Genomic DNA, 20,111 nt, shown 5'->3' on the forward strand with positions numbered 1-20,111 from the left:
TGGCCTCGAACTCACAGAGATCCACCTGCCTCTGCCTCCCGAGTGCTGGGATTAAAGACATGAGTCACTACTGCCTGGCCCCTTTGCCATATACTATCATACAGCTACACCAATAACATTTCTATTCTCTCATGGGGGAGGGAATTATACAGGGGTGAGGACACCAATGTCATTATAGAAGTCTGTCTACTACGGGGCTTAATAAATATAGTACCAACATGTGTAAATTATGAACACTGCTCTTCGGTTATAAGAACTTTTTGATTTTAATTTTTGTTAGATTTACTTATTTTACTGTATGTGTATGAATGTTTTGCCTGCATACATGTACATGTACCACATGTGTTCCTGTTGGATTCCCTGGAACGGGAGTCATGGATGGTTGTGAGCCAACACGTGGGTGCTGGGAAACGAACCTAGGTCCTGGAAGGGCAACAAGTGCTCTTAACACTGAGCCATCTCTCCGGCCACTGTAATTTTTTTCTTTTTTTTAGACTTTGGACAGCTTATTTTGTGTAGAACCCACACTGGTTGGAGATGTTGTATTTGAAACAATACAATTGAACAACTACTGTAAGTCCAGAGAACAATAGAAATGCCACGGTTCTGGGCAAGACCTGGCCGAGTGGCCGGGTGACTATGGACTAACTCCCAAACTCCCTAAACGTTAGATTCTTCCTTCCATATAAGGACAATGTCTAAGGGTGACTAAGGTTAGTGGGCTGTAATATCCCATAACTCGAAGACTAAATCACACTGCTCCTCTCTGATCTAGTGGCTCATGATATGTAACAGTGTAGAGAAGAACCTCATGGTGATCTGACTTAAGAGAAAAATAGTGAATCCATTCCAATGTTTGACAAATCTAACAAAACACAAATAAGGGTACAAACTACATTTTAATACTTTATATAACATGGTGCTTTTTATTTAGATTTATCTACATATATGTTCAGTTACGATGAAAATGAATTTTCCCAAAACACTAAAATTTGACAAAGTTACTATCTTACAATTAGTTGAACTAACTTAACTGATGAGAACTTAAGGCAGTCTTCAACATTACAAGTCAATTCCACGGTGACATCAACAGCGGAGTCTGTTATATACATTCTGGAGGGGTAAATCTCCTTTGTCTTTCTGAAGAGAAGCCTCCTTGGCTAGGATAATTATTCTCTTCTACTCAGCAAAAGTGAACACTAATTTTAAACAGGTATTATTAAATTCGACTGAAATAGCTGCGTGCAGATGTATTCATTAAAACACCCCTTTATTGACTGTGCACAGTTATTAACAATTCACATTTCAGTTTATTTAGTGGAAGAGCATTTACGCCACTAAAAGTAATAGGGCTGCTTAGCAGCAGGACTGCAGCACCTCCTTCCTATCAGGGCACTGTCCAGGGCACGACACGTATTTCCACATTCACACAAAAGGGAACAATAACCACCAAACAGATCCCTCCCTGCCTACAGCTTCCCCTTCCATACAGTGCACTAGGTTACAAAATGCCCATACGTAGACTGTTCTCATGTAGGTGCTTGCATCAAACAGAGGACTAATGGCAACATATTTATGTGATACCATCATAAGGGCACCTTGAAAGTGACAAGGACATCCAAGATCCCAGTCACCCCCTCGGGCAGATGCCTTCTGACAGAGAGGGAGGAACTCATGAGACGTCAGTTTGTCTCCAGCACCTGCTGCTCAAGTTTCAGAAGCTGCTTCTCAAGCTTGGAGGTGTTTACTCGATGCATCATCAGAAACTGGCCATTCAGGTGGAAGACGGGGATGTCAAATTTATACCGTTCATACCAAGTAGCATTTTCTGGAAGTGTGATGTCCACCTCCTGTAAAATAAACTAAAACATGGAGAGGTTAAAGCACTGTGTTTTACAGGCCACGGAGCAATGCACTGACCGCAATGATGCATCAACTGCAAGGGAGAAAGTTGTAGGCCTACAGTAAGCCAGTGGCCCCGGTTCCCAAAGCCTGTTTTCATCACACTACACTCCACCTCCCGATTTCCCTACTTCTCTGTTACACCTGTTCCACTCAGCACCAGGGCTCTGCTCTGTTCCCAATGTCCGAGCTGGCAAGTGGCCTAGAAATAAGGATGTAAGTGTCCTGGTGTAAGAATGGCCAGGCTAAAATGGTTTGCTAAAGGCAAACGTCGCCATAGAAGTTGCAAAGTAAGGGAAAAGGAATGGGACCAGAGTGTAAAGTAAGCACGAATGCTCTTGATAGTTAACTCTGAATCACAGTAAGAATCAGAGAGGAAAAAACATCTAGTAATATTCAGAGAAAAGCACTTCGGGGTAATGGGTTTCATGGAAATCAGTCCCTAAACTCGCCGAGGGATTAAAAACAAAATCATTTACTCTCTTTTCCCAAAGAAAGGATCTAAGCAGATACTTTATACAGTAAGCTCTATTTACCCCATATATATGAAAGTTACCCTGTCTTTGTAAGGCTTGAGGACTTCTTTGGCTTCATCACAGAGTGGGCAGGGATTCTACAAGAAGAACAAAAGCTGTTAAACCCACGGGCAGGCATTTGGTGCAACACCTCCCACCTAAGGAAAAACCAAACACACAGCACAGGCATATTACATTTACTTCCAGGGAGAGTTTGCTACGAGGTTGATCACACGGCTTTATTTCCAAAGCAAAACATTACCACAGAATCTCACTAAACATCTACTATTTCATGGTAGATGCTCTCTGCACTTTTCGGTTGTCGTTTCTATTTTTCTCATATATGTGCATATACCTATTGGTGTGTGTGTGCATGCGCATATCATATGTTCCCTATTTCTCACTGACCTATCTACCTAGCTAAGGGCTCTGTCCTATGTAAAGAGCCAACTTGGTGGCTCCATACAATCGACCTGAATGGTTTAAGCCTTTCCTGACTAGGAAGTACTGAACTTCATCATCCTGGTTTTCCTACTCAGTCCCGAGGAATAATTCTATCTGGGAGGAGTGGAACAGGGACTTTTCTACCTTTGAAAGAAAAACTCTCTTCAATTCAGACACATGACTGTAGCACTTCACAGTGCTTTCTCAGTTTTAGTAGTAGAGGCACCCACAATGGGCTAACGTTCTTCTTGAAGCAGAGGCAAGTGCTAGGACCCGCTGTGGCTTGTATTCTTCAACTGCCTTATGGGGAAGATGGGGGGAACACAGATTGGCAGATATTAATGGTCTCTTAGCCGCTGTGCCTAAGAGTCCAGTTATAGGTTCTCTTATGTGAGCTCAAAACTGATACAGTATTAGTTCTGCCTGTGTAAGAACTGTTCAAAATAGGCTCGGCACTACTGTTACTTGTGTAAAAGCTGCTCAGCACAGATTCAGTATTAGTTCTGCTTGTGCAAAAGCTGCTTTTTAAAATATTGGGAAGCGATAAGCTATTACGTAAAAGACAGGCCTTTTTCTTCAGCTTAACTCAAAACATGTTTTTGAAAATAAGGACTTGAATATTTCTAGATCTTTTCGGCTGGATCCACCTCATCAAATTGGTATTAGCACTAACAACAAACAGATTGTGGACAGCTTGTTGTTGTAAGACAATCATGCTAAAATTTTCTGAGAAAGTGTTACAAGATCAATGTAAGAACTGAAAGTAAAAGCCAAACAAGAACATACTAAGTTGCAGATGTACCTAATGTCCTTCTTTTTAAAAAAATATTTATTTATTATGTATACAATATTCTGTCTGTGTGTATGCCTGCAGGCTAGAAGAGGGCATCAGACCCCATTACAGATGGTGTGAGCCACCATGTGGTTGCTGGGAATTGAACTAAGGACCTTTGGAAGAGCAGGCAATGCTCTTAACCTCTGAGCCATCTCTCCAGCGCCTAATGTCCTTCTTTATAGTTTGCTCTTACAGCAAAGTTTGAGACGAGCCCAGTCAAGGTGTTTTGCTTTTGAAATCAGGTTTGTGGAAGTTTGTATAAGCTGCTAATGCAAATGAGTGAGTGTGTACCTATGTGGATCTTTCCAAAGGCTCATCGTGCTTTGGAAAGGATAAGGAGCCCAGACAAGAGCAGGTCCGTGGCCAGGACGGCCTTTCTGAGGCTTCTCCACAGCACTTGTTCACCTGGCTCCTGAACTGTTGGACTGCCACTAACACCAACCCATCCTTTCTTGTAGCAAGAACGCCATAGTTTCGTCCCAGGGAACTACTCGGCATGTGGCCGACTCCATCTCTAAGTAAGAAAAGGGGGAACACTGGACCAGGTGCAAACGTTCAGGACATCCTATCTCTTTTGCTTACGACTGGTTCAGGGATGAACCTATCAGCCATGAATAGTTATGGGTCTTCTGTTGAGATTTCTATAGATGTCTGAGATGTGAGAGCCGGGCTCAGGGTTGCTGCAGTCATAAAAGAGAAGAGCCAATACGAAGGTGAATTTAATCCAGAAGATTAAAAAACTGAAGAGACTGGTAACCTTATTTCCTGACTCAAGCACTCCATGGACCAGGAACCAAAACAATCCACCCCCCCACTCTTTTTTAACTCAATCTGCAAAGTGTACTCTACTAGTCATAGATAAAGGGCAAATTCTTGACTTTTATACTTCTTCTATGGGACTGTGTGTTACTTATATCTTATTATGTACTTTGCAGGGTTTAGTATATATATTAAGATGAAGAAAGATTGGGCCTTTGTCTGTTTATTTTTTGCAAATGTTCTTGGCTATCTCAACTGCTGTTGGAACCAAAAAACAGTGTATGACAATCATAGGCCAAGTAAGTACAACTAGTTTTATGGGGATATTGTCTCAGATAATGGAATATTTTTGGCTCTATAATTTCCAACAGTACAATACATATTGATGATATAAAAGCATGAAATTAGATGAAATATTCTCAATTAGAAGTTTAACTCTGCATTTTTTTGGGGGGGGCGAGGTTCATATAAGGTCTTGTTATGTAAGCCCTGGCTCTTTGATGCTTGCTATGTAGCCTAGGCTGGGACTGAACCTGCTCTAATCCTCCTGGCTCACTCTGACTCCCAAGTGCTGGGAGACACAGGTGTGGACCATCACAATTAGCAGACTTTGTTATTAGACAACTGTCAGAATGTCTTTAAATTGTCAAATGGCTAAAATTTGAAAATCTACTAAAAGACGTTTTTAAAAATTTTGAATTACTGTGTTTAAAAAAGTAACTTCTGTTGTCTTCACATTTCTTTCTGATTATAAATTCCACAGAGTGAGGTTAACTAGGAAAAAGACATTACTAATGCTTGTGCTACAAAATTACAGGGAGAAAAACTCTTAACAATTTTAAATTAAGGCTGCGAAGAGATGGCTCAGTGGTTAAAGCGCTTGCATTACGAGCTTGGGGTTTGGGTTCAGATCCCTAGAACTCATGTAGATGCTGGGTGGGCCCGGTGGCTTTGCCTGGAAGTCCAGTGCTCGTAAGGTGAAGACAGGAGATCTCTAGGGCAGGTGAGTTACTAGACTAGCTATATCCCTTAAGTCTGAGAGACTGCCTCAAAGAGTAAGTGACCGAGGGAAGATTCCTGCTAAAACCTTAGGTCTCCATATGCACCTGCACACGTGTGTTCACATATATAGAAAAGACATATATCTACACATCTCTCTTACACACACACACACACACACACACACATACACACACACACACACCCCTGTGGCTTAACAGCAGCGCTAGGTAGGGATAAAAAAACAAGTACAATCAGTCTTCATTATTCATAGATTCTTTATTTGTGAATTTGCCTACGTGATAAAATTTGTAACTCCCCAAACAATACTAGAAGCACTTTTATAGTGAGTCACGAACATGCTTATGCACAAAGCTGTAACATGTCTGAATTGCCAAAAGTGTTCATTTCTACAGTAAGGTCTCCTAAGGTAATGCTTCGCCTTCTTGTTTTAGCTCCCTACTGTAAATATAAATCAGTATTCTAACAGGTAGTCCCATGGGGGTAGCTGTACGGGTAATGCAATTTTTTTGTGGCTGGGTTTTTTGTTGGTGATTTAAAACAAAGCAAAACAAAACAGCTCCTAAGCATGGTGCTAAAAGAAAGCTGTCATGGAGAAAATACAGATGTTAGACAAGTTGTATTATTGGTGGCCGTGAGCAACATGCTAATGACTAAACACTATGTACTGAATAAGACATCTTTAAACACAAACAAACATAAACTAAGGTTATACATTTCGCTAGTTCACAAAAGCACTGTGGCCAGGTGCTTATGGGAACCCATCCAGGACTTTTCCGAGATTTTGTATTTGTTAATTCAGTGTTTATAGTGTTTTGTTTGTTTGTTTCTTTTTTACAGTGGAACTTCCACAAATAATAATAACAACTGACTTATTTCTAAATAGCATAGTTTTAAACATCATAATTATAATCTATAGTTCTTTTTTAAATGAGGGGGTAAAATGACCATTGTATATACTAACGTACCCTCAATAACTGAGAAACAGTGAAATGTCTGGGGACAAAATACCAAAGAACAGGTCTGAAGAAAAAATTTTCCTATTGCTTTTCTTTACAGATTTGACCACTTTTCATGGATATATAACTTTTTTCACCCAACGATAACTCTTTATTTTTTAAGTGTAATATCAGTTTTCACTCAGTACCTTTGTGAATAAGGTCAGCACAGGCAGAGTGGTGTTAGAGGCAGAGAGATTTCGCAAGAGTCCAAATGAGGATTTGGCAATCTGCAGGCTGTTTCCTTGAAACCAGAGCATCTTAATTCTGCCAAAAGAAAAATAAGCCAATAAACTTAATGCACCATTGACTCTGCTCTTTAGAATACAAGCAGTAACCTGCATGCTTATGATTGGGTCTGGAAGTTTCAGAATTGTATCTTTGGCTCTAGGAGTGTCAGCGAGGTCCAGATGTTTGGCAAGTGTCCACAATGAATACACTGTACTCCAGGCAAAACAGAACTTAGAATTAAAAAAAAAAGGAAAAGAAAAAAAAATCCAAATCCTATTTATGGATTAGTTTTGTGCCTAATCACTTGGTTTCTGTAAGCAAACTGCATGAGTTTGTTAATTTGCATAGAAAATTAAATTTCAACTGCAGATGTTGCCAGCATCCTGATGACTCTTTAAAAGTAGAGGTGTCCTGAGGTGGTTTTTAGTCACAAGGACAGTTTAATCATACTGGCAAGCATCCAACACCACCCAGCCCTTCCATGGTAAAAGAAATACTAAGTAAATGGCATACGGTTCCCAGCTGACAGCGCAAGGCATCTCCAAGGAGAGCTCTGCTCCTGCACTGGAAGAGATGGAGAAGCCCAACACCGCAGGTAGAGAAAGTGTAAGAGGGACACAGTCTGGGCTAACTTGTCAGGAAAGAAGTCTGTTCACCACCTTAACAAGTGTTTTCAAAGGAGAGTGCCATGATTTTCAAAAGCTTCACACGTAGACGCACTGGTGTTTCTATTGGAGAGATTCCAGAAGGAACAGTTTAATAGCAGCATGTCAAACACTGGGCTTCGAAGCCCCCTCCTTCTGCTTGACTAAGACACCCTACTATTCCTAGTTGTTCCACAGAGCCTCCAGCCTTGTCTTTAAATCTATAAATGTTACAATTTCACTTCTAAAGCACACGTGTATAGTTACCTTTACCATTTACAGCTATTCCCAGGATGAACTTATTCCTGGGATCATTATTTCTCAATTTCACCTTCCCTCTCTAAGTCTACCTGCCACTTTCTCCTCTACATGGGCAAGTGGCACCTGGGAAAGGTCCCCTTCTACTCCTTGAATACCGAGAGACCATTTCTACACCATTGGCACTGCGCCTGCCTTTCTTCCTCTAACGAAGAACACATAGCTTCTCCTCATCTGACACTAGGACTCAGATTACCTCCCTGAGAAGTCTACTGACCACCTGGCCAATGCCAGCTAGCCTGTAATTCTCTATCCTCACAATCACAATATTTTTGTGACCCAACCTAATGCATAACCTCACTACACGTGCTTCCATTTCAGGATGCCCCTTACTATTACAGTTATTTCTGTCCCTTCTTCTACAGCGCAGCTCTCTAAGAGCAGGCATTGTTTGCACCGGTATTTCTCAGCGCGCACAACCGATGCGCACAGAACAGGTGTTAAAATACTAGAGTGAGCCTCTCACTCCCACACCCTCACCTCTGCTCCACCACTCCGTGCGGACAGCAGTCATTCTTAGGCCTGTCTCTAAGCTAAAAGGCACTGCTCTTCGGGGTGTCTATTGACTTTGGACTGAGGCACTCAGTTGCTGCTGCTGCCACCACTTCAGACCTCCTGTGCTCCACTTGACAGAGCACGCCTTTATTAAGTGCTACCCTTCTCTGGCAACAGGCTTCTCAGTGTAAAGCAGCCTTAAACTCACTTCAGACAGAATGATAGGACTTTAGAAAAAACCCTACCAGCTCATACCGAACTACAGTAAGGACCACAGGACAAAAAGCTCAGATACTGAAAGCAACAGTCTTTCCCCTACCTCTTTCACAATCCTCTACCCTTCCACTTCTACACAGATTTCCCTGCTAGCTAAATGACCTGGCAATGCAAGGAAGAGGAATGGAATATGACTTCTGCAGGAATCTGCTGTTTAGAATCACTGTAGAAAGCAAATGCAAACAAAGCTACACCATTCTGTGAGATTCTCAACTGAGTGTAAGCTTGGGTATCCACATAAATTATAAAGTTAGCTTTATAAACAGTGCAGATATAGGCCTTGGAAATGAGGAGGATGGGAGGGGCAATGGCAGTGTAGCCAGACTAACCAGGATGGCAAACTACTGCTACATGCTTTTGGGGGAAGGACAGAAGATTTATTGATGTTTGGCTACAATGGAAAGGAAAAGAAAACTTATTGCTCCTACCAAGCTGACTTGAGACTGAGGTGTTAGGCTTTAAAAAAAAAAAAAATTCACATCCACAATGGAAATTGGCTTCAGAATTTCAACATGACACAACACAGCATGTGGTCTTGGCTGCACCCAAGACAAATAAAGGCTGTCATAGTAAACAGTGCTGCTGTTCACTTCAGATTTGCTGGAAGATTTGTTCAATCAACCAGACAACCAAGTAGAGTCCTCAGTGATGCTACGGCCACTCTGCGCCCAGCTACTGCTGTTCTCTGCTGCTTCTGCTTTCCCACACGTTTTTAATTACATAAATCGCACACATCTGTTTACTGAGAAAGTCATCAGTGCTGTGCGGCTTTACTTGAGTATTTTTTAATGGTCTAAGGTACATGCATTTTTACTATATTGTTCAATTAACTTATTTCTTTCAGAGAAGTGTATTATAAATTTATATTAGAGCCTGATATGAAGAAAAAGCTCCATATTCTTCAGCTAGACAGATACTAAAGTTAAAATCCCTTAATTCTTGAAGTTCACCTATAGCAGTAAAAAAATTAAATGAAAAATGATATACTCCAATGGGAGCACTTTAATACTCTTCTGAGATTGTTTTACTAACTCTGTAAACCCTTACACCATTGCTGTCAAAGTCACATTCACCAATTATGTTTTCTTGAAGTAAAATCTTTATGAAGGCCACTCTATCACTGTGACATTTTCATTAGTTTGATGATTTTTGAACCGTACTTAGTACTATTCAAAAAACATCCTGAAAAGTGGTCTCTGCCTATTAGCTCCCAATCATGAGCTGACAAAAGTTCACCCCAATCCCCTGTACTGGGAACTGAACCGAGGGAGTCACAAATGATGGGCAAAAGCTCTAAGAGTCTCACTAAATAGTCCAGGCTGTCCTTGAATTGACCCTGTAGTCCAGGTTGGCCTTGAACCTGAACTCTGCCTGCCTTGGCCTTCTAAGCAGCTGGGATTAGAAACCTGTAACCCTAAGCCTTACTGACAACATTGTTTTACAATTATGTCCCTTTAGTCATGAAGTAAGTATTTCTACTATACAGACAGACACAAATTTATCCTTTGTATTTTGTTATATGTCTCTGTGACAGGAACACAAAGAACTGTGCTCATAATATCAAAGAAGCACAATTGGGTCACCTTTGTCACAGACTGGAAGAAAGTAGGAAAAGCATAAAACTGGATTTAGAATGTGCTTAAAGAAAATTCTGAAACCTAACAATAGAGACAGTGACTCCTGCTGCTCCAAGTCTAGTGCTACTCAGAGGCATGGATCCCCTGAAAGAGAAAGGAAAGCCAGCCTTCCCCCACAACAGAGACAGACTTCATTGGTCTTTATGGCAGAATCAAATACAACATGGGGGGAGGACTGATTGGACCAATTCAGCCTTCCTTGAAGCAAGATAGAGAAGGTAACTTAACTTTATAGCATTTCCCCGAGAAGCACTGAAAGGCACACCATGAAAGCAACTGATTATAGTGCAGGAAGATGCTATGGTTGTTTGAGCCTTTATTAAGGATTATTCACTTCGGCATGACGAGCTGCCCAGGCTGTGGCTGTACATCACTTATGTGGGGCTCCTGGATTTTTCAACCACTGTGTGCATCTGATTAGGAGGGAAACAACATTGTTCTCGCTTGAGTAGAGAAACTGACCTTCACTGACCAGAATTCTATCCATTCAAAGAGTCCTTTGGCACACCAAAGCTCTAAGCTCACATAATCATTCATCAGCAGGCTACGGTGTTAGCTCATGTGCAAAATCAAGAAGTCTATATAAACCCAGGTACCGCCTTGGTTATTAACAGATAATGCTGGAGCTTCTGCACAAGACTATAATGTAAATTTAATGCTGAGCTGACATTAAGCAAACACTGTCATCATAGCTCTTGCTGAACCTGTGTTCTGTAGAGAGAGCTCAAGGTTTCTGTTTAGTCATTTGTGCCGTGTGAGAGGTTAAGTGTGCCACTTCATCTGCATTACCATCTAAGTATAACATCCCTGTTTCACCCAAATGAAAAGAAACACACACCCCTCTTTGGGGAACCATCCCTATATTCTAGCAGAATGAAAGTTTATGTAGTTAGGAGAGGTTGTTGAGTTGTGACTCAGGTCACTGGGTTCTACCTAAGCCTGGGGAGACAGGGACCAAGGCTGCGTCCCTGGCACTTCTCTTTGGGTTTGCAAACAGCTGGATCTGAACCACACTCCCTACAACCTATCTGAAGATCTTGGGTGCAAGAACAGGGGAGGGAGGGAAGGACCCTTGTGCCCCTGGAAGTGATGAGGAAAGATACCACACAGGGACAAAACCTAAACTTCTCAGTAGACAGATACTCTGAGGTGTTAATTCCAAGGGGTTAAAGAAGAATATGGAGTGTCTGTGGCAGGTGCAATAGCAGGTACATTTCCATTGTCTCAGGCCTGGGGAACTAAGAAGGTGGCACCAAATCAGACACAGTGTCACAGCAATGACCCTGACATCCACTTGTGGACCACTGTTCAGCTTCACTCTGACTATGCAGTTTGAGCTGATGATTTGCTTGCCAATTTCCCACGCATTGGGGCATTTGTCTTTGACATGGTTGTGCCCACGTGAACACTACACACTCGCTCAGACTTCATCTGCTCACTACACATTCACTCAAGCATTCCTTGGCTCCCCACAAATCATGGAATAGAGATCTAGGTATCTGTTTCTATGTTCAGATTCCATAGGTGCCACATTCAACGGCATTTACATTGTAATCTGATTGCAATAACCTTTTGAAAATGTTCTTTAGCTGTTTCAAGTTAAGACTTGTCTACACAGTAAGATTACAATCATTAAATTTATATTTTACACACCTACCACTTAATTCGTGAACACCCCTTCTAATTCTCAGTAAAATTAAGCTATCACATTTTCCCTTCATCTATTCTGGTGTTTAGTTTCTTTCTTTCTATGAAAGTCTATGAAGCTTACATCAACTTCATAGACTACACACAAGCAACGAGAATTCTAGATGGAGTTTGTGGATTCAGAAGGGTGGTTCTTCCTCCACCTGGCGATAGATGAAGAAAATGACTGAGCCCCACATTGGAGCACCAGACTGAGCTCCCAAGGTCCTGATGAGGAGCAGAAGGAGAGAGAACATGAGAAAGAAAGTCAGGACCATGAGGGAACCTCCACCTGGCGATAGATGAAGAAAATGACTGAGCCCACATTGGAGCACTGGACTGAGCTCCCAAGGTCCTGATGAGGAGCAGAAGGAGAGAGAACTTGAGAAAGAAAGTCAGGAACGTGAGGGGTGCGTTCACTCATGGAGACAGTGGGACAGAACTAATGGGAGATCACCAACTCCAGTTGGAATGGGACTGATGGATCATGCGACCAAACCCGTCTCTCTGAATGTGGCCAACAGTGGGGGCTGACTGAGAAGCAAAGGACAATGGCGCTGGGCTCTGATTCTTCTGCATGGATGGGCTCTGTGGGAGCCTTCTCAGCTTGGTCGATCACCTTCCTGGACCTGGGGGGAGTTGGGAGGACCTTGGTCTTAACATAGAGTAGGGAACCCTGATGGCTCCTTGGCCTGGAGAGGGAGGGAGGGAAGGTATGGGTGGAGGGGAGGGGAGGGAAGGGAGAGGAGGAGGGGAGGGAAGGGGGAGGAGGAGGGGAGGAGATGGAAATTTTTAAATATAAAAAAATAAACCATGAAAAAAAATAAGGAAAAAGAAAAAAAAAAGAAGGGTGGTTCTTAATTAAGATAAAAGTTATATTATGTTTTATAGTATTAGCAAACTCATGACCATTTACTCATTAGTTCCACAACAGTGAGGAAAGAAAAGGTTGAAAGAAAATAGGAGATGATCCTCATTCATGAAGAGGCAAAAATCTGGTCAGAATATTAACATGTACAGACAGGTAACCTAGAAGGACAGGAAGTATAACAACAAGGTGATACAAAATTCTGTGAGAGAAAGGAAAAAAATGAGTATTGTGCGCTAAATTGGCGATATTGTCACAAGAGAAGGGCTTCAAATCATTTAGGATTTATGGATACACAGACAAAATGGAAATATTCCAAATCATGGGTTGGATATTGATGGTGGGGAAACATGAACAGAGCAAAGAAAAAGAATAGTGGAAAACCAGCTGGGAAAGAGGAACAGTACAGGACTTTAGAGAATTTTTAACAGTTATCAAGCCATGTGTGATTTATCATGTGTGTCTTGGGAACCACCGATGGGTTTGAACAGTGTTTTGTCTCCAATATTTTGGAACATTAATTTGTTAGTAGTTAGAGAAATGTTGAGATTCAAGCAGACAGTGACATATACAGGTTTGGCACTCATGTAAAGAGCCAGAGCTAAACACAAAAATTAGAGTTTTTGTTGGTATAAAGATTGCATCTGCAGCTGTGAGACTAGATAAGATAATCTCAGCAGAGCAGAAAAGGAGGGGCTCAGGGTGGCTCTTTGAGGCAATCGAACTTGTAGCTACGAGGCAGAGAGAAGCCAGGACAAGCAGCACAACTGTTGAGGAAGGAAGAAAGCCAGTGGGAAAGGGTGTTTCCAGAAGGAGGGAGCAGCCCATCGCCCAGGAGTGATGAGGGCTTGTCTAGAATGGGACAGTGGAATGGTACACACGGGCCAGAAGAGATGTAGCTGATGTTGCTCCAAAGGCATTAATCCTATAACCAATGTCTGCTACTAACTCACACCCTTGACTGGTTCCTGCCCGATTTAACAACTTAAAAGGAGGAAAAGAGTGGAGATAAAAGTTGATTACCTTAAAAGGGACAATAAATTTAAAAATCTGTGTAAATCAAAACAGAACACAGAATCAAAACTTAATTATTAATTACTTATTAATAATTCTAAGAGCATTTTATAAAAAATGACAATGATTTGTTTTCTTTCTTCTTCTTTTTTTTTGTTGCTGTTGTTGGAATTTTGCTTTTACTGGCCTCAGACAGCAGACTTATATTCCTAGCAAGAGTAGTTTCAGAAGTGAGAAACTGCAGGACTGGAAAACACTTCGGATACAGTTCAATATTTCAGACTGTGAACACTACTTAAACGAACAGCACTGTGTCTATGTAAGACTGGAGAGCAAATACCCTGGCATAAGGTAGTGGCTTAATTCACTCAGAAATTTTCAGAAAATTCAAACCAGGACATCCAAACAGAGCTTTTCAAGAACCATTTTTCCATTGACAGGTTTTAAACAAAGAATAATCCCTTCCAGTAGCTCTTTCTCTGTACTTGTTCTTATTTTTGTTGTTGTTGTAGTCCTTATTTTTTACAGACAGAAAAAGAAGTCATTACTATAATACTAATGATTTCCTCAAGCCATGCATATCAGAACAGAAGCCCCTAAGGACAATGTTAAGTTGGAACTGTTGATTATCTTTAAAGATAAAACTTGTCCCAAGCAGTTCTAATAAGCTTGCTGGAGAGATCAAAATAGTTTAAGTAAACACAATTCACATTCAAACTTATCAATCAGAGGAATTAAGCATAAGTAGCTAAAAGTTCATTTTCATGTCAAGTTTACATTGGAATTCTATGTTTGAATTCCCTGAATGCACTTTTAGGTGAGGATTCCATAAACACAGATCCCAAAGAGAAACACAAGTGCCACTAACTTCTGAGATGCAGGAAAACTCTTCGTCTTTTGGGGCCTTAGTTGTGCCAACTGTAAAATGGAAATTCGACTACTTGTCCTGATCTCACACTTTCCAGGGACTCAAGAGAAGCATGTTCACAGACTTGGGGTCTCACATGCCCTTGTAACCCAAGAAAGTTCAATCCCATACTGGAGAAATAGCATGGGGATGGCCCATGCTTGCACAAGACCTTGAACAAGTTTCTGTCTTTTGAAGCTGAAAAAAAAAAATGCAGCTATTTAGAGAAGACCAGAGTTCACTCTGCGATCCATACACAAGTGTGAATATACTTGCTTACTGTCAATTATTTTCTCTCGCCCTTTTCTCATAACTGGGAAGCAGAGGCTCAGACAGCGCTAAGCTGGGAAATGGGGGAGCTGACATCAGAGTGGCCTGGTACTCATCGGCAAACTGTTTAACCACGGGAGTCGGACACATTATTAGGACGCACTTAAATGTTATTTTAAATGACACATCCTCTTCATCTTGGCATTCTTCCCCACATCCAGAGGAACTGCTGCCCTTGCCTTGGCCTGTAGGAAGCTGACAGAAGTGCAGCAGGAAAGGAATCTTCAGCGCACCAAGAGTGTTTTGGAACCTTTAGACCTCAGCAGTCACTCCCTCCAGATTACTACTTCAGAGGAGTCTCCTCAGTAATGGGATTGGTGCATGCCACAATGTCAAGGGTCAAGAAAAGGTTTCTATCAAAACATCCAACTGAGAAAAATAAAAGAATGCTAATACTCCACAGCCCGTGCCTCAAAGTATCTAGGCGTTGTCTAGAGGGAATTCTGGATTAATTACCACAATGGAGTCTGCACGTGCTGCCCTCCTCCTTCTACCCGAACCCCAGATACGCTGACTCAGCAGCTGGCCTGCAGCCAGAGTGGCACAGGACAAATTCAGAGTGTGCAACAATGTTCAGTTCAACTCTGACAAAATGGCTGCAAACTCATTTCTGAAAGCAAGAAAACATGAATGCTGTGCTTAGCTTATATTAGACAGGAGGGCTAAACAGTGTTTAAAAACCAATTTAAAACTTCCATCCTCCCATAAAGACAGCATTAAGATTGAGGGCAAAACCATCCAGTTCACGGAATAAGAACAAAGTGCATAAGAAATTATATAGACTCCTTTTGACATTACCCTTCTTAACCAACATGACCCGGTCCCTCTGATAATTAATACTGACTCAGCAAGAAGACAATTTCATTAAAACACTTTAGTCACATTATGCCCAGAGAGTAATATCAGTTTTATTGCTAAAAACAAGTTTGCAATTTAAAATATCTTTCATTTGTCATTAATATTCTATTTATTTCCAATTCATCTTTCCAAAGATGACCACACAAGACCTGCAAAGTATTTTGTTGCAAATCTAGCGAGTCACTGGTCTTTCGATATCAATAAGTCATAAGCTTGTACAAGCACAGAGTTTAATTTGAATGTTGAGAACTGTCTACTCCGTGACCAGGAAACTCTGAGCTGTGTAAGAGTCTACAAACTCTGAGTCTCAACTTTGTTCTTCTTCAGTTATCATTAATAAAATATTTTGAAATTTTGGAACTGGAAAGTGAGTTTAGATAAGGAAGCTATGTTTAAGTCTTTGTACATCATATTTTTTTGTTTGTTCCTATTTTATTCTTTCAACAAGGGCATATGCTTATGTGTTTTGTTTAAGGCTACTTTAAGGTTCATGTTTCTATCTAAACATGAAAACCCTTTTCCACAGTATATTTCCGATGGCCTCAGCTGACTTTCTGTTAAGTAATATAAGTGTTCTTTCTTTTAGCTTACCAAAACCATATACATTAAGAAGTAAAATATCAAATAATTCAACGTCATGTCCTCTCCTCCTGACTGAACTAAAACCCATTTTCCTATTATTTCATTATTAATATGAGAAAGTACTGGAACAATAAGAGGAAGTTCATTTGTTTATAGCTATAACATTCTGGTTTTGGTTGTAATCAAGCTAAGAGAAGGAAGCAGCATGTACCCCGTAACAGTACTGTTTTATGTATGCTATGAACTTGAATTCCACTGGGATGTTGTTAATAAAGTAGGGAAAAAACAAACAAAAACCGCAACTGTGGATCTTCTTCATTACTATTTAAGCAATTCAGCTTAAGATAGTAATGTGACAGATCCTTTTCCTTGAGACAGGATCAAATTAAGATGCTGATGGCTTGGGTAAGTTAGTAAGTTAGCACACCTTCATAGATAATTCTTCAAATATTTGCGGAGCAGAGATTTACGTGAAGGGCTGAGCATGGTAAGCCTGGAAGGAGTGTAGAGGCAGAGCTGTTGGACCATCCAGCCTGCACAGTCAACTCAACACAGCAAATGCTCTACAGTTCACCAGGCAGATCTGCTTAGAAGGCAGTCTGGCGACAGCCTGTGCATTTTCAAACATACCCTTCCCTGATCCACGCTGGCAACCAAAGCATTACATCTAAGCGCACTTAGCCACTCTCTGGAAGGTGATTCTAGTTTTCCTTCTTTTCTCTCTGCTGCTTTCCCAGTGATGCTTTCGTGTTCTTTATAGGTGTCATCTTCCTCCAGGGACACTGTCGTTTGTCTATAGCACGAACTGAGTGTATGTAGTGTCAGGTACTAGGAACATAAAAGTGACGAAGATACTGTCCCTGCCCTTAAGGAACCTAGGGGAGAGGAAAGACGGACAACACAACAGCTAATAAAGTAAACCAGTCATTGCCGGATATAACTGATGCTAAGTGTTGGATACAATTCGAGCAAGTTCAAGCGCTGGAAGCTCCACCCCTAACATGGCAACAGCAAGGTGACAGAATGTCTAAGAAGTGGAGCCTAGAAGATATTTGGTCATGGAACATTATGGCGAGAACGGGGGTGGGGTGCTTACCATTGTCCTGTCTGACTGAAAAGTAGCCCTTTCTGTCCATGGTTGGCCCGCTCTCTAGTTTTCCAATGTGATGGGCGATGGCTGGGGGACCCTTGCCAAGCACCAGTGTGTGTACATCTTCCAGCCTCTGGAATCATGAGCCAAAGACGAATAGATTCTAATAACAGCAGACATTTTAAAGTTTTGTTTATATCTCTAGGAAGTTAACCGTTGGATAAGAACTAGAGAAAGAAGAGAGGTATTGTCGTCATGTTTTCTGATCCCTGAGCCTACATGTACAGGGATGGGTCAGGGATGTGGAATCATGTATTTATGTGAATTAGCCTCAACTTTTCATTTTATAGATTTCCCCTGAATGACTTTGTCCCTGGAACTTGCTATACATACAAAGAGAAGAGCTGGAGAACCTTACTTGGTCCTGTTACATGTATAGCCACACATACCTGAGCCCGAGGGTATCTCCCTTCAAAAGAATTGCCAGTAGGAATAAAATCCCATTCAAGAGCTATTCCGGCTTTCTTTTTGTTTCTTCTGATGTATATCCCTTGAATAAAACAGTGCAAAAAGTTAGATTTACAATAAGGAACATAAAAACCCTTACTACTTTACATCACCTCAACGTTACACCATGTTTGAAGTCCCAAGCATGAGAATTAGTAACTAAATATACCGGCCAGCTAGCATATATATAAGATATGAAATACAAGAACTTTAGTTAAAGCAAACTTATTTTGAAGGCACCTCTCTCTAGTGCCTCTGGGTACCCTGTGAGTACAACACAACTAAGGAACCGGAACAAAATAGAAGCACAGCTCAATAAATTCTCAAGTCAGAAAAATACTCCTTCCTATTACTCACCTGCCGATAGTCTGTCTAAATAAAACTGCATATTCCTCTAGCCAAAGAGACAAAAACTATTGATCTTTGTCTGGAAGGTAGCTTCAAGTGGACCCCAGCAAACAGGGAGGAAAGCTTAGAGCCTGTTCAAGTAACCCATAGATTTTAATTTTCACAACGGGGTCTTTCTAGTTCCAGGCAATTCCTCAGTAGGGCAGGACCAAGGTTATTAAGTCTCAACAGCTCATGTAGAACCATGATTAGTTCTGCCTTAAACCAGCATTTTCCAGGGCATACTTGTTTCCGTGCCTCCAGTTGCTGGTGGTGGTTTGTTTGCTGAAACAAGGGCTCACTCTGTCTTCAGCCTGGTCCAGAACTCGAGATCTGTCAGCTTCAACTAGAGTGCCGGCATTGTAGATAAGCACCATTGCCATGTGGGACCCCTTGCATGCTTTTATGCTCTGCAGTTTACCTGTAAACACTTCACGTGTGCACTTCTAAATATTGGGAGAGTGCATCATGAGCATTGTGTAAAGCTGCTCCACAGAATATTACTGAAGGAGATGACTGTGGTCTCTAAGAGCCAGCTCAACTTGTTCAGTGTTCTACTGAGACAGCCAGAGTAGCTCATTAACTAAAGTAATATAGTCATAGGAGCCCATCTTAGGTTGGGAAACACACTACTAATGTTGGGATATAACATAGTCTAAGTACCATCTTTGGGTCATGCTAGACCACACAGTTTATTTTTTTCTAAAAGAACACTAAAATACAGTTTTATATAAACACAATTAACAAGAATAAGGATAAAGATTAGTCAGACAAAAACCCACTTTAGAAACAATCAGATACCTATTCACATTAGTGACAACTGTCAGAGACTTTTTACCCTTGGACTCATTAAAAATTGTATTAGCTGGTATTTGTCAGGGGTGAGCGAGGTGGCTAAGTATTTGTTGAGAACTGTAATGTCTGATTTATTCTTTTACTGTCCACAGCCCAGAGGGCTGCTTCTTCCCAATAAAGCAAAGATGGGGTCCAGATAGCCGGGTCCAGAGGGGCCTGGCACTCACAATGTTTCCTCTTGCATTTTTCAACCTTTTCACCCCAATTAAAGGTCAACATGGCTGCTCAAAAACATTTATTTAAAAAGGCAGTCAACTCAGCAGGCTGTCAAGTGTGATATTGCCACTTCATAGAATTCCATTAAACCCGGGACCAGAGCATCTGTGAATCACTGGAAGAAGCATGACTTGGGACATTTTCGGCTTTCTTCGAAGAGCTCTATTTTTCCTCCCGTCATTTACTCAGTTCCCAAAGCGCCGCCACAAGCGCGCGTTCACAATCTCCCCCCAGTGGCTCGGGGATTTATCGCTCTGGGCTTAATTAAATCCCCTCTGGACGGCCACGGAGGTCTGCAGCACGCCACACCGCGAAAGGATCGCGGCCACCTCCTGCGGGCGCGCGCTAACCCCCGGCCTAGGGAGCGCTCCCGGCAACGCCAGCGCCATCACCCACCTCTGCACCGGGCCGCCGCCGCTTCCGCCTGCTGCACTTCCGCCGCTCACTGCACTTCCGGCTCACGGGCGCCGCCCTGCCGCATGGGCTCTTTCCTCTCAGGGCGTTGTCTCTATTCCCTGGGAGAGCAGGGGTTGAGTCAGTAGATGAGAGAGCCACGCTAAAATGTATTGAAAGGAAAGAAAAGAGGGAAGGAAAGAAGGTAAGGGAAGGAGGGAAGAAGTAGAGAAGAGGCCCTGTGTGTTAAGGAAACGGCCTGGGGGTTGAGAAGCAGCATTTTGGGACTGGCCATTTTAACCTCTCCCTGTATGCGTTCATTATTTATTACGGGATCCTTTGGG

General features: G+C 41.7%; 1 protein-coding gene across 10 annotated transcripts; it reads right to left on the reverse strand.

Moving 5' to 3' along the window:
- Positions 1-880: 880 nt before the first annotated feature.
- On the reverse strand, positions 881-19,808 carry C5H5orf63 (chromosome 5 C5orf63 homolog). 10 transcript variants are annotated; one of them, XM_038330732.1, is made up of 7 exons: positions 19,771-19,807; positions 18,550-18,749; positions 17,859-17,959; positions 17,416-17,542; positions 6,623-6,740; positions 2,459-2,515; positions 881-1,862 (listed from the first exon to the last, which is right to left on the reverse strand). In XM_038330732.1, exons 5-7 carry the CDS (start codon positions 6,731-6,733, stop codon positions 1,683-1,685), a joined length of 348 nt encoding a protein of 115 aa, XP_038186660.1. In that variant the 5' UTR covers positions 6,734-6,740; positions 17,416-17,542; positions 17,859-17,959; positions 18,550-18,749; positions 19,771-19,807; the 3' UTR covers positions 881-1,682. The 10 variants fall into 10 exon arrangements, with proteins under 10 accessions (XP_038186660.1, XP_038186665.1, XP_038186667.1 ...); XM_038330737.1 differs by lacking the exon at positions 19,771-19,807 and adding an exon at positions 18,274-18,395 and having other exon boundaries at positions 18,550-19,764; XM_038330739.1 differs by lacking the exon at positions 18,550-18,749 and having other exon boundaries at positions 17,859-17,946; positions 19,771-19,789.
- Positions 19,809-20,111: the final 303 nt, after the last annotated feature.

Source organism: Arvicola amphibius, chromosome 5 (assembly GCF_903992535.2).
Source record: "Arvicola amphibius chromosome 5, mArvAmp1.2, whole genome shotgun sequence".
In the NCBI taxonomy this organism is placed as follows: Eukaryota; Metazoa; Chordata; class Mammalia; order Rodentia; family Cricetidae; genus Arvicola; species Arvicola amphibius.

What these genes read in the sequence shown, in the direction of transcription:
- C5H5orf63 (XM_038330740.1), bottom strand. Translation starts at nt 6,733, where the DNA reads ATGCTCTGGTTTCAAGGAAACAGCCTGCAGATTGCCAAATCCTCATTT. An exon ending in TGCTGACCTTATTCACAAAG is followed by an intron (nt 2,516 to 6,622) that starts GTACTGAGTGAA and finishes TTCTTCTTGTAG; the next exon opens with AATCCCTGCCCACTCTGTGA. An exon ending in TCAAGCCTTACAAAGACAGG is followed by an intron (nt 1,863 to 2,458) that starts GTAACTTTCATA and finishes TCCATGTTTTAG; the next exon opens with TTTATTTTACAGGAGGTGGA.